General features: G+C 54.1%; 5 protein-coding genes across 5 annotated transcripts; 2 read left to right on the top strand and 3 right to left on the bottom strand.

The window, feature by feature from the left end:
• Positions 1–2,087: 2,087 nt before the first annotated feature.
• On the top strand, positions 2,088–3,300 carry UV8b_07212 (uncharacterized protein; the record flags this gene model as incomplete). Its single annotated transcript, XM_043144709.1, has 2 exons — positions 2,088–2,167; positions 2,304–3,300. The coding sequence occupies 2 exons, from the start codon at positions 2,088–2,090 to the stop codon at positions 3,298–3,300; spliced, it is 1,077 nt and encodes a 358-aa protein (XP_043000644.1).
• Positions 3,301–4,636: 1,336 nt separating this feature from the next.
• UV8b_07211 (uncharacterized protein) lies at positions 4,637–6,959 on the bottom strand (the record flags this gene model as incomplete). The annotated part of the gene is made up of 3 exons (XM_043144708.1): positions 4,637–6,204; positions 6,273–6,359; positions 6,455–6,959. The coding sequence occupies 3 exons, from the start codon at positions 6,957–6,959 to the stop codon at positions 4,637–4,639; spliced, it is 2,160 nt and encodes a 719-aa protein (XP_043000643.1).
• A 5,597-nt stretch (positions 6,960–12,556) lies between these two features.
• On the top strand, positions 12,557–13,546 carry UV8b_07210 (uncharacterized protein; the record flags this gene model as incomplete). The annotated part of the gene is made up of 4 exons (XM_043144707.1): positions 12,557–12,574; positions 12,786–12,823; positions 12,887–12,963; positions 13,278–13,546. 4 exons carry the CDS (start codon positions 12,557–12,559, stop codon positions 13,544–13,546), a joined length of 402 nt encoding a protein of 133 aa, XP_043000642.1.
• A 1,977-nt stretch (positions 13,547–15,523) lies between these two features.
• UV8b_07209 (uncharacterized protein) lies at positions 15,524–18,052 on the bottom strand (the record flags this gene model as incomplete). Its single annotated transcript, XM_043144706.1, has 2 exons — positions 15,524–16,376; positions 16,509–18,052. The coding sequence occupies 2 exons, from the start codon at positions 18,050–18,052 to the stop codon at positions 15,524–15,526; spliced, it is 2,397 nt and encodes a 798-aa protein (XP_043000641.1).
• A 57-nt stretch (positions 18,053–18,109) lies between these two features.
• On the bottom strand, positions 18,110–19,516 carry UV8b_07208 (uncharacterized protein; the record flags this gene model as incomplete). Its single annotated transcript, XM_043144705.1, has 2 exons — positions 18,110–18,904; positions 19,040–19,516. 2 exons carry the CDS (start codon positions 19,514–19,516, stop codon positions 18,110–18,112), a joined length of 1,272 nt encoding a protein of 423 aa, XP_043000640.1.
• Between the last annotated feature and the right edge of the window lie 1,013 nt (positions 19,517–20,529).

Genomic DNA, 20,529 nt, shown 5'->3' with positions numbered 1-20,529 from the left:
CAGAGAAACGTGCTGGTGATTACCTATTTGAGTAACAATAGCTCCTTTCTTTTTCTTTTTTTTGTCTTTGAATTCATTTCCAGGTCTCAGATGCATTGGGCAAGACTTGACTCGTGGTCGACCATGATGTCGGTCGTCAACGGCGGCGACAGTCCCCGGTTGAATGGAAAACAGGGAAACATCAGACTGTTGTACACAAACATCCCCGATTACTGGCAATTCGTGTTGAATGGCTGGAGCATAAATGCGTGTTGACTTGAGTGTAGGGCCAGCCAAAGTTATACCCCATCGCCTTCGAAATGAGTGGGTAGATTGACGGGCAAGATTTTCCATTGTGATAATTCCATCTACGCAAAGCTGATCGTTTCCGCAAAATGTGTCTGCTCAAGTCAGAAAAACCTTTCCACGGTTGAAAAGCTCGAGACCCTTGGATACTACTGTTTGAACTGGCAAACTCGAGAAATCCGGTTACAATCTTGCGCGATTGATGAGGCGGTTTGGAATGGGAAAAACAGGGACCCGTGCTTTGAATACCACCAAAAAAAGCCTGGACAACGATCAAAAGGGTATGGAATGGTACGCAAGTCGTTCTTGACGAGGCCATGCAGAACCCGGCTTAGAGCGGATTACGAACCGTTGTGCCCAGCAACAGGGACCTTATCTCAGCGGTAGAGAGCCCGATTCCAGTTAGCGAGGAGATTCCGGGAGGTCGTCCGTTCGATCCGGGCAGGTCTCACACTTCTTTTCTTTTCTTTTTTCGACGACGATGGTTTTCGTTTGCCCCCCCCTCCCCCCCCCCACTCTTATCTGGTTCCTCTCCTTTTATCTCTCTCTTTCGCTCTCTCTCGTTTTTTCTTTTTCTTTGCGCATGTGGTTTCGGCACCGGGAAATGGCTAATACTCCAGTTAGCAGCTTGTATCAAAGGAAAAGCACTCGCTCGAGTCATTACATTGATCAAGGTCCCTGTAGCTAGCAGCTGGGGTTGGCGACAGAATGCCCGGCTCCCCACACTGCACAAATGTAAAGAGGAGACACGTCAATAATAATAAGGGGTGGGCCGCAGCAAGTTCCACTTGTCGCTCTGGGTACGCTGAATGCTTGCGGTATGCTCAGTATGCGCCAAGTATTCCCATAGACCATCATGGCAATTCAACACCCAATCAAGGGCTGAAAATATGAGCAGACGAGTGTATCGACGTCGGGGCATCTTGACAGGAGGGAGGAGAGTAGGGATAGAGCAGCTGCAAACCGAGGAAAAGGGCAAAAAATGCAACTCGGCAGGTGCCAACGCCAATGAAAAGGGCTGCCGACTTACGTCATTGTGAGCCCTTCCCCCCCCCCCCCCCCCCCCCCCAGCCTCGAGCGCCCGTCCCCCTCATGCCCCGCGATGTAGCGAGCATGCATCAGACGCAGACCAGACTCTGATGTCTCGACAGACTCTGACAGACTCTGACAGACTCTGATGTCTTCTGACAGACTCTGATGTCTCGAGAGACACCAGACTTGTAGGGGGAGGGCGCGGGTTGGGTGAGGAGACAAGCACTGTGAAGCCTTGACAGCCTAGAACAAGCATCCATAGTCGCAGACACAAGGTTACCTCCAGGTACATTACCTGCCTCCTGCCTCTAGGTGCGGACTCTTGCAGTCTGTCTGGAGCAGGCAAGTACGTACCCATCTGAACTGACCTGAATTTCTGACCCGAATTTCTGACCATCTACATACAGCCAGCCATAAAGCCAACGCCGTGCACAAAAATCCGGATTGACTTCCCCCCTCCTGTTCTTGTTGCTCTCTCGTCGTCCAGTCCGCATCGTCCCGCAGACAGATTCGTCGGCCTCACCCGTAACCTGTCATCGCCACAAAAGTCCGTCGGACGCTTGGCCAGGTCGCCTGCGAACAAAACTACATAACTACTCTACACGTAGCAGAACTGCTCCATTCTTTAGCGCAAACTTTGATCTAGCTGTAGTTGTGCCTACCTGATCCGGACAAACGAGAAGAATCGTCTACTGACAAACTGCCTTTCCCTTCTGCCGTCGCCTTTTCTCAATTTAGCAACAAAGCAACTCGCCAAGGCGAAAGTCGCAATGTCGCAAAAACCGCATTTTACTCTGATCAATCTTCCGCCGCCGCCGGTGTCTAATCCAGAGACACCCTCGGAAACGCCGTACGTCTCTTGACATGCGCGGGGTGCCCGCGCGCCTCTCGGGATATCTGTCGTCACGGCCTTTCGTCTTGTTTTTCTCTCTTCTTCTCTTTCGTCATGCCAGGCAGGGCCTTGCTAACTGTCCCAACTCATGTAGAGGCACTCCCACCAGTACGACGACGTCCCTGTCCGCTCTTTCCACGACCGCGACCAAAGACGGCCACCGCGGCCATGGCCCTTCCCCAAACTTGGGCCAAGCTCATCACCATGACCCGTCAGGCACAATTCTCGAAGCCGAACGAGCAGACCGAATCTCTCGCCTAGCCGGACTTGAGCGAGTCTCGACCCTCCGCGCCGGCCCTGGCGCAGCCGGAGGAGGCCTATCATCCCTCTCGCCTCAGACCACGCCCACTTCAGCTACTGCTGGCGCGTTTCCGGCGAATTTCCCCTCCACCCACAACTTGACGCCGTCGTATTTTGACAACAATGGACAGCCAGTCGCCGTTACCAAGCTCAGCACAGTCGGAACTGCCAGCGCCACAGAGAGCCAAGCCGGGGACGACAACCGAACAACTCCCGGAGAACGTGAAGAGGACACCTTCAGCAGCTACACCAGCTTCCGGGAAGCGGAGTCGGTAGCCAGTACGGGGGCTGAGCCTGACCCTGACGAGGACATGGATATGATGGGCACACGCTCCGTTGGTGGGTTTGAAGATCGCATGAGCGACGATGGCACTGCTTCTCTTGTCGGATTCGGCGAAGGCGCCGGCAGCACTGTTTCCGGGCCGATTTACCGGCGTGGCCATCCCGGCCCTCCCGCCGCCGTGCATGCAGCTTGGACCCTCGAACGAACAAATTCGGGCATGAGCGCCGGCGGCAGGCCTGTGAGCGGCTCCGCGGCGCCAGATCGCAAGGATCCCCGGATGTTGGACGGCGTCGCCGTTGACCCCCCGGGTCGTGGAAATCCCACAGACCACGACCATTTTGTTGATACGACCCTTACTGGACCTGTACCGGTAGAGATTGCGCACGGCAGGGAGGCTGCAGACAGAACTGCTCTGCCCTTGGTCAGTGGGGAGAGCAGCGCTGGACCGTCAGGTTTGGCGAGTCCTCGCGACGGCGGCCACCTCGAGGGAGACAAACGAAGAGACTGAATCTACCCTTTGCCAAATCTGGAAGTCGCCTCTGGGGGAAGTGTCCAGGGAGTTGCCCTTGGGCGTTGCCCGCTCCAACTTTCGTTGTATGTGATTTTGCGGCAGCTTCTTGACTGTAGTTTTACGCGAGCGAAACTCTTCTTTCTTTACTTTTCGTCTTCTTCTGTCCCAGATTCCCTCCCTTCCCTGTCTTCTCCTCTGCCCCCTCCTCCGGTCTCCTTCCTTTGTCCCTGGCGCAGAAAAATAGTCCTTGAGCATGTTTGCAGTATCCCAACGTACAGCCATCTCTGTACATATCATTTCCTGCATTTATTTTTTCTTTTTTTTTTTTTTTTTTGTAAAAAAAAAAAAGACGTGTCTCGCAACCCCCACGGTTGGAAGACGAGAACCCCCCGTGGGGAGGGATATACTAGGGCCAGTTCGACGCAGCACAATGACTAAATTGAACATGTTCTTGTCTGCCTCGCCAGCTTCTGCCGCGCTCCGTCACGCGCAGGCCTTGCGAAGATTGTCTTGAGCAATGACGTGAACTACAAGATCCCGTGGGCATTGAAAGCGGGGATCGCGTGAAAATCAAGTCACTTGAGCAATCACACCAGCGCAGGGACTGCTCGTCGAAAACGGTTCCATTCTAATAGCCCAGCCGACAAGTTTGGATGCCGGCCGCCGCATAGCACCGTTGCGGCGCGAGGTGACAAGAATACCCCTCCGGCGGACAGAGAAGAGGATAAGGCTACATACACAAGGGAAAGAGGACAACCGAGGACAAAACAAAAGAGCCGCGCGCGCGAAGTGTGGCGTTGACGACGATCTAGCCAGAGGGGGTTGACAGAAGGAAAAGGAAAAAACGATGGGGGAAATAGCCAAATCGCTTCGCGGGCATTCCGCCACCTGGTCTGACTTGAAATAACGAGCTTCGTTTCACCGCGAGCGCTATCACCAGCTAATAAGCATATGCCATTCGCCAGCGAAAAAAGACAGAGACCAGAACAAAAGGGAAACAAGTAGACTGCCCGCAAGCCAGACTGTGTTCAAGAAACCCGTTGGCCAAAGCCTGCTTCTTGCCTTCCGAAACCTACCCTTGCCATGGTTCCGCCCCTAGTGTATCTCGCATGCTGCGTAAAACAGTCTACAGAATAAAATAAAAAAAAGGGGCGGAGTTCAAGGATGGCAGCGACTCATGCATGCGCAAGTCGCCACGTCGCTGTCCTTGAATCGTACCTCGCGGGAACCAATCGGTCGTTAAAACGTAAGCATGCATCGTGGTCGACGAAATCACAGAACCAAAAAAAAAAGAAGGTCAAAACCAAAACGTCGCTTGAGAAGGCGCTCATGATCAAGCACACAAAAAGTCCAAACCCCTCGTCTCGGCAACAAACTGCCAGTCCCATGCGGTCAGCCATTCCCCACGGTCCGCCAACGACCACACCTCTTCCAGCAACTCCAAAACGCGGTCGCAGTTCCGAAGGCCCGTGTAGCCACGGATCACTCTGACCGTTGTCCGGATTCTTTGGCGCTGTGCGGCACTGAAACAGGCAGTGCCAATTACCATGCACGGAATCAGGAGGAGCGTCTGCGCTGGGTCAGATGGCTTAAAGGTCTCCAGTATGGCCAGAGACTCTTCTACCGCGAGCGTTATTCGTGTGTCATCCTGCGCCGGCCTTCTGCTAGGCGGCGGGGAGGATTGCATGTGTCTGTCTGCTGCAGCTGCGCCTTCGAGCCGTGTTTGATGACTCCAATCGTGCTCGTGCATCGAGCTGGCGCGAGACGGGTTGCGGGATAAAGGACAGCTGTGGGTGGAGAGAGCGCCAGGTACGCTGCCGTTGCCGGCTGTTTTTGCTGTCGTTTCTGCTGCTGCTATCGAGCTTGCCGAAGAACCAACACTAGCAACAGTGGAAGCCCGTCGTCGCTGCATGCTTGTACCGCCGAGCGACCGCGCTGATGCCGCAGGCAATGTTGTGTTTGTGAAACGTCGCATCGCAGGCGCTGGCAACGGTGGGTAAATGGTGCGGAACAAGTACACCCACATCATCTGCTTGTAAAGAGGCCCGACCCGATGACGGCTGTCTCCTGGAGGCCAGTGAGGAGTCCACTGCCTAATCGCTGCGTCTATCTCTGCTGCTCGATACAAACTAGTATAATCGACGACAGGATCCACCGAGGCGACCATGTTTTTGCGAATGGCGTCTCTGAGAATCGTAATCTGCAAAAGGCAATGAAATAGTCCGTCTCTGACCCCAATAAGTCGAGGGGGCTGTATCGCGATGCTGGTTTGCCAATTTTCAGACGACAAGCGGCTCGAGGTGGCTCCCGCATACCGCAACAGCTCATCTGCGTACACATGGTACTGGAAGAATTCGGTGATGAAAGTAAGCAGGCTTTCATTTTCCGGCGGAGAGTGTTGGATAAGTGTCTGATATGCTTGTAAATGAACACGATGCTCCCCCCTTGGATTGCCCTCAGCCCGGGTTTGGAGTAGCAGGCAAAGAATCTGGCCGTATCTTGCCGCAAGAACAGTTTCATACGATTCGTCATCTTTGCCGACATGGTTCTCCATGTCCTGGTAGAGTCTTTTCAAGGCTTCTTCGTGGTGATGATCGCCCCGTTGTTGTAAACTCTCGCGTGTTGCGCCTGGGTTGGCTTGTAATATTTTGGACCCATAGGGCGAATCCATATCGATGTGCTTACTGCTCAAAGCAAGAATTGAATGCATCAAGCCTTGATGCTGGTTTGCGAGCGGCAGGATGATGTCTTTGAAGGCATTCTTAGCCTCACCCTCCACTGTCAGCACATTGCTGAGATGGTTCATGTAATGCTTCCAAAGAATCATATCCTCGGCGTTTTCTACGCCATGAAAAATCGGCTGCATAGTAATGATGGGCTGGGACGCTTGGCGCATACGCTCTTGCAGGTTGTCAGCTTTGAGAGAACGGAGTAGCACTTGTCAAATCGTTCACGCTGTCATTACTTACCCTCTTCCGCCTTATCCTTGCCACTTCTCCAAATTTGTTTCTCGTGATATCCTTCGCAGACTACCGCGTTCTTCTCGCAGTTCATACCTGAAAAAAAAATGGAGAGAGTTGAAAGTCAGCATTGGGTCGATTGCTCCAAGTCGAGGGCAACTCTCGTGCGGTAAACAGGTTTGGAAACTCACATCGCGGCTTGGCTTCGTCACATTTCTTCTTTCTTTTACGGCAAGTGATGCATCCAGTTTTGGACCTCCCTTTCGTGACCTTGCTTGAAGAGACGGCTGTTGAGGGAAGATGTTTCCTGGGTCTACCACGCGGTCGCTTTTGCTTGACCTCGGGGCATTCTCGCGGCACATTCTGCAGCACCAGCGTCAATGGTGCAGCTGCTAGCTCGCCTAGCTTAATATCATCGTCGTCTGGTTCGGACTTGAGGGCGGCCAACGTTTCGGTCTGGCCTGCATTCCATTTATCCCACGTTGATTCATCATCCTTATCCTCGCGGTCCTCGTAGCCTATACTCCAAGAATCTGCACAGGAGGAAGTTGCTGAGTGTGTAGTTGCAGCCGATGAGGATTCCATTGCTGTATCAACGCCTGAGCTTCCCGGTGAAAGCCGCTCGGTTTGAACGGATTCTGAATAAGAAGGCCACTTCCAGGCCGTCTCCGTTGGCGAAGATGACGGCAAGGCCATCTCATCCCAAGCCCCACCAGATGACCTCGTTCGATCTCTCGGCCATATCACTTGTGTATCTGTCGTGAGGGCCAAGGTCTTCTCCATTAGTCGCTCTATGCTCCACTACCAGTATGAAACGGATAACGGTTCGGTCAACAGTATCTGCTTATCGGCTTCAAACCAAAACGTTCATGTTACGGGTTGGCGTGGCTCAGAATCTAGAACTTGTAGTATCAGTTGAAGCCGGTAAAGGTCTCGAGACAAGGCCCAGGTTTGGCGAAAATGCGGAGGTTCTTGCAGATATCGGGTGTAGAGTACGGTGGCGCTTGGTGTCTGTAACGGCGGACCTAAAGCCTGTGGAGGCCGCTGATCCCTGGTGATTATGTCAAGCCAAGACGGGCAAACGCAAGACGATCACCGGGCAAGGGTCAAAGCATTTAGCAGCTGAGCCCGGAAGAGGCGAGGTCTTGTCTAGCAGACTCGGTGCAGGCTCCAGAGTCAAAGCTTCCAACCAGATAGCATAGCATGGTACAAGCAACCAGTCATGCTAAAAAAAGTCATCGAGTAGCCTCTCTGTATATACGTGTGCTCTCCCCATGTCCTTGACCAATACCAGCGTTGCTCTCTCAAAAGCTCCTAGTCTCACGATGTGTGCACTATGGTTGTGAGGGATGGGTGGCTTCCTGGCTTTGATAAAAAAAAAGCTGGGCCGTTCAGTCATGGGGGTCGGTCAAGACATGATTTTAATCAAAGTCCGATTTGTGCCGCTGATATCGTGGATGCAACCGTGGGGACGAGACACCCGGGGTCTTGGTTCTAGGAAGAGACGCCAACCCCAATACCAAGAGCAGCCACAACACCGGTTGCTTCCAAGTCATCCAGTGCCGTGTTGGCAGTACATCGTAGAATGAATCGCTTGTTTGTTCGGGTACCAAGGGTGGAGGTATCGTAAAGTGCTGCCTGCTGGGTCAGGGGTGGTCGTGCTGGGTGTGAAATAGCATGGGCCTGTCTAGAATGGGTCTCAGCCAACGGATAGCGGTGGCGCGATGCAATTTGCGAAGAGCAAGCAGATCTTGAACTACCCAATCAATCAGCTTAACCCCAAGAGGTCTAAATCATTTCCGCCACAACTTTTCGTCCGAGGTCCGCTCACTTTGGATGGAAAGATGCCAAGTGAAGGATTATTCTAGCCAAGTGGCACCAAGGAGCACCTGGGCGGGAGGGGACAAGTCCCATCCCGCTTTTTGTCAACGCCATCGTGAAAAAACGACTGTTGCAAGACGATTTGTTGTTGATGTTTTTACATCGGGGCCTTCGTGTGGGTCGGACAAGGTCATGGTTGTGGCTGCTTCTCATTGCATTGCATTGCATGACGTGGTGCGCTGCTGTACAATGATATCATGTGGCATCTAATAAACCACCGCTGACAGGACGTAGGTGGTGTAGTGCACGCGTTGGGGGTAAAGATTGCCATGGTCGAGATGTTTTGAGAGTCTTCGATCTGCCACCGTAGCATCAAGTGTGCAGCGCTGTTTCGAACCGCAATGCACGCCGGATCAATCTTTCAGGCTCAGCTCCTTTGTGTGGACTTGTTTGGGGAATGTTTGAAGCCGGGCACCGACTTACAAGCTTTCCAGCAATGAATTTGGGACGGACCAAAGGGGGCAACCACCTGAATCCTGTCCAAGCAAATACTTTGCTCCAAGGCATGTTGCTGTATTCCTAACATCCATTTTTGATACGAACAGCTAGATTCAGGGTCGTGCCCAAGGTGCCTGCCACCCTTCAACTTGCCATATCGATACGTACCGTACCGGACCGCACCTTCCCTGATGAGATGACAGAGTACGCTGATGTGGACACTACTTTCCGTATGCGGATGGCTGGAAGCAAGGTAGCTCCTGGCTATTTTCGGAGACTGCAACCTCACGCAGCGTTTTCGACCAAAATCACCGCTCTGGCTCGGTCGATTTGGTTTTTTTCCCTTTTCCCTTTTTCCCTTTTTTCCCTTTTCTTTTTTCCCGCAAGATGGCCACTGATGGGAGCTGTCAGGAGCGCCCGACCTCAGCCACGCCTGAAATCAATCCGACGTTGACGCATGCTGGAAAAAGACGCCGATATATTCCACCCGGTTTCCAGCAAGTCTCCCGAGTCCGAGTGACCACTTGCAAATAAAATCTCTGCAGACACCCACCCTGTCCGCACACCTTCCCTCCTCTCAGCTCCACAATTTTCTGATCAGCGCCTATGAGGTGACCCGCAGTTCTTATTTACATCAATGTCGATTTCGTACCGTGAAGCACTATGGGCCAGCTTTCGAGAAACGCTGCGCAAAGCGTCCGTAACAATGCAGATCGATTCTAATTGAAGCAATGGCAGGAATTCCTAGATGTGCCTACGGCTCTTCGGAGGACAGCGCACTTGGATAAGAAAGGATTTATCGCCATGTCGAGGCTTCGATGCTTTTGGCGACGTTGCTCATCGGCTTTCCTGTTCTGGCAACTTTGTTTGGCTTGGGTGACGTGCAGGGAAACGTCCCGAGATTTGATGTGCATCAATGCCTTTGCAGCTTGCTAATTCGATGCACCACCGATACGGCCAGGTACAGACAGGAAGAAGAGGTTTCAAGGTCTAGTTATCTGGCTCAATGAGAGAGGCAAAGCACACGATTTGCTTCGCCGCAATACATAGCCGGACCAGCAAATCTTGCAACTTGAAGAAGCGGTACCCATACGTCGTTGAAAGACACTCTGGACAATGAAGGAGAGTAAAAGGGAACCTTCTCCGTGCCATCAACATGTGGAGGCGGCCTGCAACCTGCTCGCTCGCCCCGAAACGACTTAGCGATGAGCCCCGCCAAGCCAATGGCAGATAATTGAATCTCGCCCCCAAGCCTTATCCCGTTTTTGGGCTGTCCAAGGCAGGGGAATGCTGGCGAGGAACAAAGATGACGACGGGCAGAATCCATGAGATAGTTGCTTCCAACTAACAGGTACCTGAGACGGACTGAGCCTGAGAGTGTCCTGGAACATGTCCCACTCAACTTTACCAACGAGCAGCGACCAACGATTCTTGGAATCTTCACGACCAGCGACAACGTAACTGCTCGTATAACATAGTCGAGTCTCTGGTTAAGATAGATTATGTGAGCGAGACCATGCCACGGCTGAGACCTGCAGGCCAACGCCACGATGTAAGGCGTAAGGAATGACATGGCGGGTGTTTCTGAAACTGTTAGACGATCTCTCAACAAACAGCAGGCTAAATGGCGTCTGCCGTGAGGTAACCAGCAGTCCCGCGCCAAGTGGCTTGAGGTTCGACGCCCGACAAATCGTGCCGTCCCGCTTCACGCCTCCTGCTTAGATTGCCGCGACCCTTCCCGTAGGGGCTTGGCTCCGCGGTCGTTTCGAAACGTTCGACGTGCTGGTAAAGGATGCAGAATGACTACGTACGTACGTCCTGTCGCAATCAATGAGGGATTTTTACTTCGGGCACGCCTGCCTCCGCGTCCGATGGTGAAGCGCATGTTTTGCAAGTGCGTTACGGTAGTTATGGTCCGTCAAAACATCGGACATGCTGATGCTGTGGTCTGTACCCGATCTACCCGGCCTTGGCCGTGCACGTCGCCGCAAGAGAAAGCTGCTTCAGCATGGCGAAGAACCGGCCACCATGGCACCACGTTCGTCATGGATTGCGTTCTTTAGATGAGAGAATAAGTAGCGACGCTGCCCACTATGAAGAAACCCAAGTCTTGAACTTACTACTAGAAATCATATCTGTTCAAACGACTTACCAGCCATGCCGCTCTCGAGTCTCGTCCAGCTCCACAAGCTATGTACAGTAGCTTACCCAAAGGGCCCCGGGAGTATTGAAGGAGTCAGTCGAGGCGTGTGGTTAGTGCAAGTCAGGAGGGGTCGACATGCTCAGACAGTCAGCTGATCAGATCAATACCTAGGTACTAGTTAAGCACGAGCACAGCCCGGCGGTCACTCAATTTGCTCAGTTGGCGCTCGCTGCTCACACGGGGGACGCAAAAGTTAGCGGGAAAAAAAAAAGAAGTTGGCTCAGACTACGGCGTGAACTCCGTAGTGTTCACAGGAAGCCTCCGCACTTGCCACAGCTGAAGTGGTGTGTGCGTGTGTGCGTGTGTGCGTCAGTTTTGTGTGTCTTGTCACTGTTGTGTGTGGCGCTGAGCCCAGACAAAGACAAGGAGGCTACATCGGACCTTGATTAAGGTGCCACGAACCCGTTTACTGGTAACCCTGGAAGTGCGGTGAGACATGGCGTCTCAGCCTAAAAGTGATGGCATAAATGGCCAGTCACATGGCAACCTTCGGGGAGCCATTGAACAATTAGTGACAGGATAATGTTGCGGCTAACGGAATCATTGGGATACAAGGACTGTGGCGACATCAGGCTAACGAAAGCAGGGATATCAGCAACACGAATGCCGTCAGTCAGCTCAGTAAGCGATGAACATGCTGATCTTCGGAGTCTTCCATCAAGAGAACTCATCCAAATCCGGAAATACGGAAAGGCTGGGGATGGGGAATGAGGCGGATCAAAACAAGCGGTTCCGGTTCGCGCACCCTTGTTTGGCTGCGTCGCAGAACACAGACAGACATACACCCTGCCGGTGCTGCCCAAGAAAGGGAAGAGAAAGAGAGGATGGGGCGAGGCCAAGGGCAGGGCAAGGGGAAGGCAAGGGCAAGAAAAAACAAACAGCCACCAGATCTGCAGTAACGACCACCAAGCAAGCAGGCTTCCTGACGGCAGAATTGAACCGCAGATCAGCCCGCCAACGTGAAACACTTTTGGCTGATTTTACAACTCTGACAGCCTCTCGGCCGCGTTCCGTTTTTATTACTTGGAACCCCGTTGTCGGATGGAACTACCGTGTTCAGGAGTTGGAAGATTCTTGAGAAGGCTAGCAATGGTCGCCATCAGGGCCGTAATTCCGTCCTTGCGTTTATAACGAGTTGTCTCAAGTATATCCGAAGGTGAGGGTGAGCACCCATCCCATTTTCATTTGTCAAAATTCCAAGTCTTCGTGGCGCAGACATGACCAACCTCCAGTGACCAGCCTTTTCTGGGCCAACACATTTTTTATACCTCACGTAATACTAATGTCTCTCCTGTCGCTGTTCGCAACAAACATCGATTGACACAGGGCAGGGCTCCGCGCCGATCGACAACGCAGGGTTTTTATTAGAAAAAAAATTGTAAGGAGGAATGAGCCAAAATTTAGCATAAATCGAGCCCGATGAATGTTTCTGGTTTAGTCGAGCTCGACTCGGCCGTGGAAACCCCGGACAGCGGAAGAGATCGGGCTCTGGCTGCAGGGTGAAACAGAGCCCATAACAGCCAGCAAATTTCTCTTGCAAAGAGGGCGAGCGCAAGACGGAATGCATCCTACGCCATAAGAGCCCGCCACTAAGACCACACAAACGATCAGTAAAAAGCAGAGATATCTTCGAGGTTGGTGATTGCACTAGAACAATCCTACCCAGCCTCGACTTTCACCCTACTTCTGAGGACCATGAGATTGAGGCCGTGTCTAGCAAGTAGTGACTAGTCGTTTCCGGCTGAACGCTGTATTAGCCTTGCTGGTTCCGATGGTTTTAAGATTGCGGGTACGTTGCAAGGCTATTTCTACCGCAGCTGCCTAGTTAGAACTTGGAAGTCAGGATCCGTCGCCGTTTTCCTGCATGGAAAACAGGTCAATGCGGATGAACGAGGCCCGGCCCTTCAGGGGATCGAGAAGGCAACGAGTCAGCAGCGGCTTGACTTTGATAGCTTTGTCAATAGGCAGTTTAGCTCGCATGACAGGGAATTTGGATCCAGACGCGAGACAATTCCGATTTCCGCACCTACGTAACAAGGCAAGTGACGCATATGCCTGTCCTTTCTATCTAACATGGGCAGCTAATACAGCCTCTATTCAGGGCTATAAGGGCGCCTCAAGTCAAATCGCAACAGCTGAGCAACGTCAAGGGCGCTACGCTCCAGATTCCAAAAGAAAGTCCTCTTTTTTTCTTTTACAAGAAAGGGGGCAACAAGGACAGTCACGGATCGTCCAGTGCGAATCGGTGCTCCTGTTGCTCAAGCCACTTGTTCTCATTAGACTGCCTTGCCTGACGCTGCGACCAGAGGTTTCCTTTGCAAGGAAAGTCTTCGACTTATGTCTGCATGGATGGAGTGCTCCCAGTTGTTGTCCGGTGCGTTGGGACGAAGGGTTGGAACCACGTGGAAAGCATTAACGGCGCACCAGAGCTTAGTGTCCCACGGGTAAGCCTGATTCGACGGCTGGCAGTTGCAGAAAACCAACAGGCACAGCCCAACTTCACTCTTTATTCCAACACCAACATTTTCCCTTTCTCTTCTCTACTTCTTTCTTTTTCATCTTGCGATGGAGAGCTACGACTTGTTCACGCCGCCAGTGGCCGGGTGGAACAAACATTATCAAGCTTTGGATATCCTCACACCCTGATGTCGTCTATCCGGGGTCTCCTATTTCTGAAGGAATGAGCACTTACTACTCTCAAGGATTCGCAGAGTTGCAGAAGACTAACAGTTATTCACCGGAACCGCCATGCGTTCCATGAAGCTTCGCTTCTCAGAATAGAACCTAAAAAGAAAAAAAGCACCATATAAACAGTTCGAGGCTGCTGCCTGCCAAAGCGGAAACACGTATGCCCTGGCTCTTGGTGTATCCTTTGTGGTTGACTCGAAGTGCTGGAAACATGACAGGCCCAGTTGTCACTGTTAAGGCAAAAATGGATATTCATCTAGAGCCTATTGGGACCTATATCTCAACAGTTCCCTGATCAAAGGGCTCGGACTCCAGACTGCAGAGTCTCGGACTAATAAGCTGCGGGTTTCGAACGCCACGTAGGATCCGCGACGGTTTTCATGTCACCACTCGGGACCCAGGTGTAAGCAGTAATCTACAATTGCTACATGGCCGCAAAGATACATCAAAAAATCTTGGCCCCGGCCGGTGCAAGTAACGCTGCCACGCAGTCTACATGTGGAAGGGAGACAGACCAGCTGCGCCACTGGCGGTTTTGCCTAGAGGAAACTACAGTCACTGGAGCTGGGATTCAAATCACGACACATGGTACGACGGACGACTCCGACGAACGAATCTTTGACAAGCCTGACATGGTGCCCTGGTACACGCATGCCCAGGGGACAACGCCACGGGAACGCGCCACGGGGCTTATCTAGACGGAATTGGAAAAGGCAAGTGTTGATTCTTGAATCTTGACACTGGGAAAGAGGAAAGAGCGAAGAGAAAGAAGCATTAGTGCATTGACTCGCATCAAAGTAGCCCAATACGACCATGACGTTGGAGCCGGCCTCTGCTCGCTGGTTTGCGACGACGGGCATGTACTTGCGCGCGTACAAGTCCAACTTGCGACCCTACCCCCGGTCCGCCCCGTAATTTGGCTTTTCTGGATTGGCGCCATCGCTGATTCGTACGGAATACGGAGTACGGAGTACTCGCTGATGATTCGTACAGCCAAAGGGGGGCCAACCAAGGGTGTGGGCGAGCGGGAGTGTCTTGCCGATGCTTTACTCCCGAGTGCGCAACACGTTCGTATGTACCATGTTACATCTGACTACGGAGTACCTCTTACATACTGCGTGCTGGCTTGGCTGGTTGGCTGGCTCCCGGGTGTTGCCCGGGCGCTCGGGATGCCGTTTTGAGAAACAACCCCAATGGGGTTGGCAATCTTCGGCCGTGCTTGAACAGGACAGGAAAACCGTGTTTTGCTTGGTGCGGATAAACCGGGAGCTGAGGCCCGGGAATGCGGCTGAAAGAGACGAAAGTGATGGGTGAATGATTAATCGCAACGGCGTGGGTCGACAGCGATGAATGTCCCCCCCCCCCCTGGAGCGCCGAAGCCGAGGCACTCGGAAGCTTGCTTCTGTCTTTGCGCTCCAGCCGAAACAGCAACTTTGGACGACAAAGTACGGAGTACAACAAAGGAAAGGCAACAGATTCGACCGGCGGTTTGCGGCTGGGGCCCTTGGCAGAATTGAAAAGTTGGAACCGGGGACGCGGGGCTTGGACCCGAGCCTCGAATCTCCCGGTTGTCCATCACTGCTATCCCGCGTCTCGTCGCATCGCGAAACTGGCCACGGTGCAACCAGCAACCGGCAACCAGCAACCGGCAGCGACTGGGCGGGACCGGGAATCCTTCTGGAACCTCCGACAAGGGGGGCATGCCAGGTCCTTGTTGGTCTTGCATGCGTCTCGTCTCGTCTCGCATGATGGCTGCCGTGGCGGCCCCCCGTCTTGGTCGGTCTTGTTGGTCTGGAAGAGGATGACCGTTTGAGTCCACCCTACCTCGCTGCTTCGCGCCTTACCTGCGCCGAATCTTTGGATTGCGCAGCACAGATCTTGAATCTCGACAGACCCTGTTCCAGGCTTACGTGGATAGTCCTTGTCGCCAATCGGCACGGGATTACAGGGTTTGTATACAGGCCCGCAACAACACCGCGCCTTGACTTTGGAAAACGCGTTTTACACTGTTATACATCTACTTTCATTTTATGACAGCAGTTGCTGATGCTTAGACCCGAGACACCTTCTTCTTGAGCTTGAACCTGTCCTTTAGGCCGACAAATGTGCCGCTAGTGCTCGAATGGCTGCCACCTGACACGGCTCTCCTCTGCTGCTGACGAGTCAGTTGTGGTGGACTGTGACTGAGTCCCTGATCCCGGGACTTTTCGTGCTCAGGGTTGTCTCCATGTTCCGACCCTCCCTCTCGGCTTCGGCTTGGCATCGCAACGCTGTCACTCGCCCTTGAGCTTGAGGACAGGTTGGGGCTGCCGCAGGAACTGCGCCGCACGTGCCTCGAAAACAAGCCGGAAAAGGTCGCCATCTTCCGGAAAGATTCGTCTGCTGTCGCGAGTTTGACCAAGTTTGCCGGCGCAACCGTCTTGTCGCGATTCATTACCGAAGCAAGCCTGGAAGCCGTGTCCAAGGCTTGCAATGCCGTCGCAGTCGTGGGCGCACCCACCGCTGGGTTGAAACAAGGGCTGAGACGAGATCTCATGTCCGTGTCGCTACCCAGTTCAGCACCACGACCTGGGGAAAGACGAGGCAGCAACGTGAACGCGTCGTGGCTCTTTGCTTTGTTCAGGGCGAAACTGGAGCTGCAGGCGCCATGACCAGATGCACCTCTCCTCAACATCCCCCTTTTCGGCGCAGGCGGAGACTTTCCTTTCGTGGCCGTTGCTCGATTCTGGTGGAGCGGACGAGTATCGGCGCCTTGTGACCGCGATGCCTCGCCCCTCCCTCCTCTGAATGACGCGGACGGTTCAGGCAGCTCCAGCGACTCGATTTGGTTTGCGATGCTATAGCTGTCCCGGATAAGCGGTGCAGCTTCCTGTCCCAACGTCGGCGAATCAGGGATTGCGATGCTGGGCAATTGGCGGTCAGAGTCATGGCGTAGTGGTAGCGGATAGACATTGTCACGATGCCTGTTAGTGAGCGAGTCGGTGTTGAAGTAACGTTGGGGAACGCCCTGGGTGGAGGCAAATGGCCCTTCGTACCTCTGACTCGAGGCTGGGCTGCCGTCGCGCGACCCAACGGAAGGCGGTGTCTTTGCGTGAAACGAATGACGGCGCAAACCCGATGATGGCCTGGCATCCCTGCGTCTGCTTGCCGACACAGATTCTGATTCCCTGCCCCTTGCTTCAACTGGCGTGAAGAGAATCCCAGAAGCGTGCTCTGGTCTCGAGCCCACCACCCTGGAGCCTTCAGATGTTGTACAAGTCAGAATCGAACCGGCCATGGACTGTATCCTTCCAGCGGTAAGATCAGGGTCCACGCGGAGCGGCCGACCTCTCCCAGTCGGCGGCATGAGTGTCTCAGTCAGTGAAGATGAACTATCGAAGGACCAACTGTCCGACACCTGTCTCGGCGTTGCGGAGAGATTGCATTTGTAAGATGCCAACAAATGGTGTGCTCCGACTAGACGATCCCGCTCGTGAACGTTCCCGGGAGCTCCCAGAACCCCATGTTGACCCGCCAGAGCATGTCGGCTGGGGAAGCAGAACTCATCATGCGCAACAGTACCGGTGGCCGTGTCTTCCGATGCATCTCTTGTATGATGAGACTGAGGTGCCCACGCAGCAGCTTCGACCACTGTGGTCAGAGAACCCCTCTTGCCTTCCGGGTTGCTTGACAGCCGGCGCGACCGGAATCGCATCGCGCCACTCATGCTGAGAGGAGCCAACTCCCTCGGGACGGCGGCCTTGTCTTTCACCAGCGACGCTAGATTTGTGAAGGACGGCATCAGGGTGTTGATCCCCCCCAGGTGGAGCGATAGCCGAGGACATTCGTCACTCGCATATTTCCCCCGGGGAGGATTGAGCGACTCCAAGGCTGGCAAGTTGGCGTCTTGTTCCTCGACGCGCATGAGCTCGCGAGACACGTCGCAATGCTGGGTCGTGCTTGGAGCCCGTGGCAGAATCAGAAACTTCTCCCAGCCAGGAGTCCAGTACCAGCGATGCTCCAGTTTCGGGACATGGCACATCCCTCGGACTTTCTGAGCGCGAGCCTTGCGGATCAGGTGCTCTCGGGTGATTTCCATCGGCGACAGGCGCGGGGGGGCAAGCCAGAAGACGTGTTTTTCTCGAGGACGGCAATCGGTGCCGATGTCGAGAGATGCGTTCCCGAGGGTCGGCGACTGAGCGCTCCCGTCACTCAGCCGCCGAACGTCGGCATTCCGAGTCATGCACGTCATCGCGGACAGCGGGAAGCCCATGGTTGTGGAATGCAGCGTCGGCTCAGAAATCTGAGACCTGAGCGAGACCTTTCCCCTCCTGTGTCTCCTTGGTACCTTGACGTCGGACGAGCTGCCGGCGGGCTTGTGGCTCATATCTCGTGCGGTGTTGACAATCGCACCGGATTGCTGGGGCGCCTTGACTCTTTTGCGAAACGATTCAAATTTGGAACGAGCTTTCGCGGCCCTCAGCGTTTCGGGAATTTGAGGCAAGGGAGGGACCTGTGCGAGGTCATGGCTTCTTCCTTGTTTATGCTTGGACTGCGCGGCCTTGTTCCTGGGCGGCCGGAGGCTCGCTGCCGTGCGCATCTTCGCGCCGGAATCTTCAACTTCGTCGTCGTCGTCGTCGTCGCTGTCGAAATTGTACTAAAAGTCTCGACTTGGACGTTCCTTGGGGAGCAAAAGACCCAGCTGCGCCATTTCGTTGCCGCTCATGTCCATATGTTTGGCAAGCGGGTGCATATCAAAGTCCTCTTTGGACAAGTCGTCGGGGTAGACGAGCACGTCGGGTGCAGAAAAGTCCATGGCGAATGCGGCGCCGTCTGTTTTTGCCGCAGATATTTCGCGACCGGGCATCCCCTTCAGCAGAGGGGAGTAGTAGTTGTCGAGCGGGCTGCACGTAGCGGCGCAAGTCCGAACAGAGGAATGAATTGATGCGTCTGCAGGTTGTTCAAACGCGTCGCCGCCGCCGCCGCCGCTATGCGAGCTGGAGGCATCGCGGGCTGCTTCCAAGCTTCTCGAATCGTCGGATGAAGGCGAGAGCGTGCGGGATAGACTCGGAGCGCGGGTTATCCGCTCTGCGGTAGAACGCGCGTCTTCCGCAGCGTTGAGTATGCTGAGACACGCCTCCTCGACCTTTTCAAACTCTACCGAATACTTGAGGAGCGAATGCCGGGCCTGGTCGTAAGGCAAGCTGCAGGACCGGGTGAATCTGCGCATGAATAGCTCGCAATCTTGCGGAGATTTCTCATGCTCGCTCATCAAATACTCGTAAACGCAAAATCGTATGCTGTCTCGTAGTTCCGGGGTGCAAGGAGCGAGGCTGGGGGGCTGATGCGCGTGAGCTGTCAGATCTGGCGGGAACAGGGCGTTGAGGCGAGCCATGGCTTTGGCGGCGTCGTGTTGGCATATGCGACCGGTTGGTAAAACGTCTACCAAGTACTGTTGCGATGCCGTTCTGTAAGCGATCAAATGAACGACGGCACAGTTCGGGAATAGAGGCTTTTTTTTTCTTTTTCTTTTTCTTTTTCTTTTTCTTTTTCTTTTTCTTTTTCTTTTTCTTTTTCTTTTCCTTACCAGAACGCGGAACCCCAGCTGGAACGAGGCGTATCTCTCCGTGGTGGTTTGATTCAACACGTCGACGACGTGGTACGTGCCGTCGTCCTTTGCGCAGCTTTGCACAGCGCGCTTGGCTGCCTTGATCAGCTCGAGGCGATGAGCCTCCACCTCTTGTAGCAGAGCCAAGCCCTCCAACGCCTGGCCTTGTTGCAAGCCTCCATCGTCGGCTGGTTTGAAAATGAGCTCCAACGCGCCGCGCAGCTTTTTCCGGGGATTGGAATTCGCACTCGCCCAAGACGCAGTGGCAGCCGGAGGGGCGCACCGGTCGAAAGCGTCTCGGGAGTTGTCAAACGCGCGGAGCCTGGCTTGGATGGCGTGCAGAAAGCGACAGTCCTGGCGGGCGACGTGGACGTGGTCGGCGTTGACGAGCTCGAGTAGAAGGTCAAAGCCTGGGCCGAGCCACCAGCCCTCCATCCGGGCGAGGTGAGGAAGCATTGTGCTTTTGCTGGAAGAACAGAACAGAGTACTTGGGGTCGGCAGGGCTGCGTTGCTGCAGAGAAAGCTATTTCCGCTGGCTGGAGGAGGCAAGAACAGCAGCAAAAGAAGGGATGGCTCGAGAGTAAAGTGTTTCGCCGGGCCGTGCGATGGGGGCAATGGAGTTTGGTCGATGTGTCGTGCGCGCATCACACGCTCTTCAGATTCGCCTCAGTTCCGCGCAAGTTCCTGGCTCGGGGCTGTTTGTATAGGGGGCCAGACGGAAACAAACAGCTGTCAATGTGAACAAAGGTGCGAGCCTGCGAAGCCCATGATGTGGCTGGTGCGACAGGGCTCGGTGACCAGCGTCGAGTGATTCACGGACCGTGGGCATGTCTTGTCTCTGTTTCTCCCCGTCACGGCGTGCAACACGGACGCATACGCGCGTGTGTATTCCGCATTCCGCTGAAGCGGCATCGTCCTCTCCGAGGCCTGCGACCGAGACACAGACGCAGGTGCAGCACTCCGAAACTCTAGATATCATCATATCAAGTGGTTTGATTCTTGCAGCGGCGCGGGCGTGCTTGAGCTTCCGTCGGTCGACCCGACCATCGGGCTGGCGTTCCGACAGGGCATGGCAAGCTGAAGCGTCGGCCAGCACCCATCCATTGGCAGTTGGCAGTTGGAAAGCATCGTCTGCTGCAGACTGGGGCGGAATCGGGAGAAATCAGGCAAACTCGCGACCTTTTCCGCCGGACGCGGGGCTCTGAGGGTTGAGTGAGCCCTTGGAAATGACGGGCTGGAAGATGCAATGTCGGACGTTGTAGCACTTTAATGTTGCGAAATCAACTTTGGTAGCAACAAGTCTACTTAACGTCTGGGTCTCGTCTGAGTCATGTCTTCTCCACTGCTGCGAGGGCAAGTCGGTCACTCACTCACTGATCAGTCAGGGGTCACCACCGACTTCCTCTTTCCCAGAATTGCCAAACTGCCGCCGGCCAGCGTTGGCCAATGCATCCGACGAAGCTGCGCAA

This window comes from Ustilaginoidea virens, chromosome 6 (genome assembly GCF_000687475.1).
Source record: "Ustilaginoidea virens chromosome 6, complete sequence".
NCBI classification, from domain to species: Eukaryota; Fungi; Ascomycota; class Sordariomycetes; order Hypocreales; family Clavicipitaceae; genus Ustilaginoidea; species Ustilaginoidea virens.
This window is presented reverse-complemented; position numbering and strand designations above follow the sequence as displayed.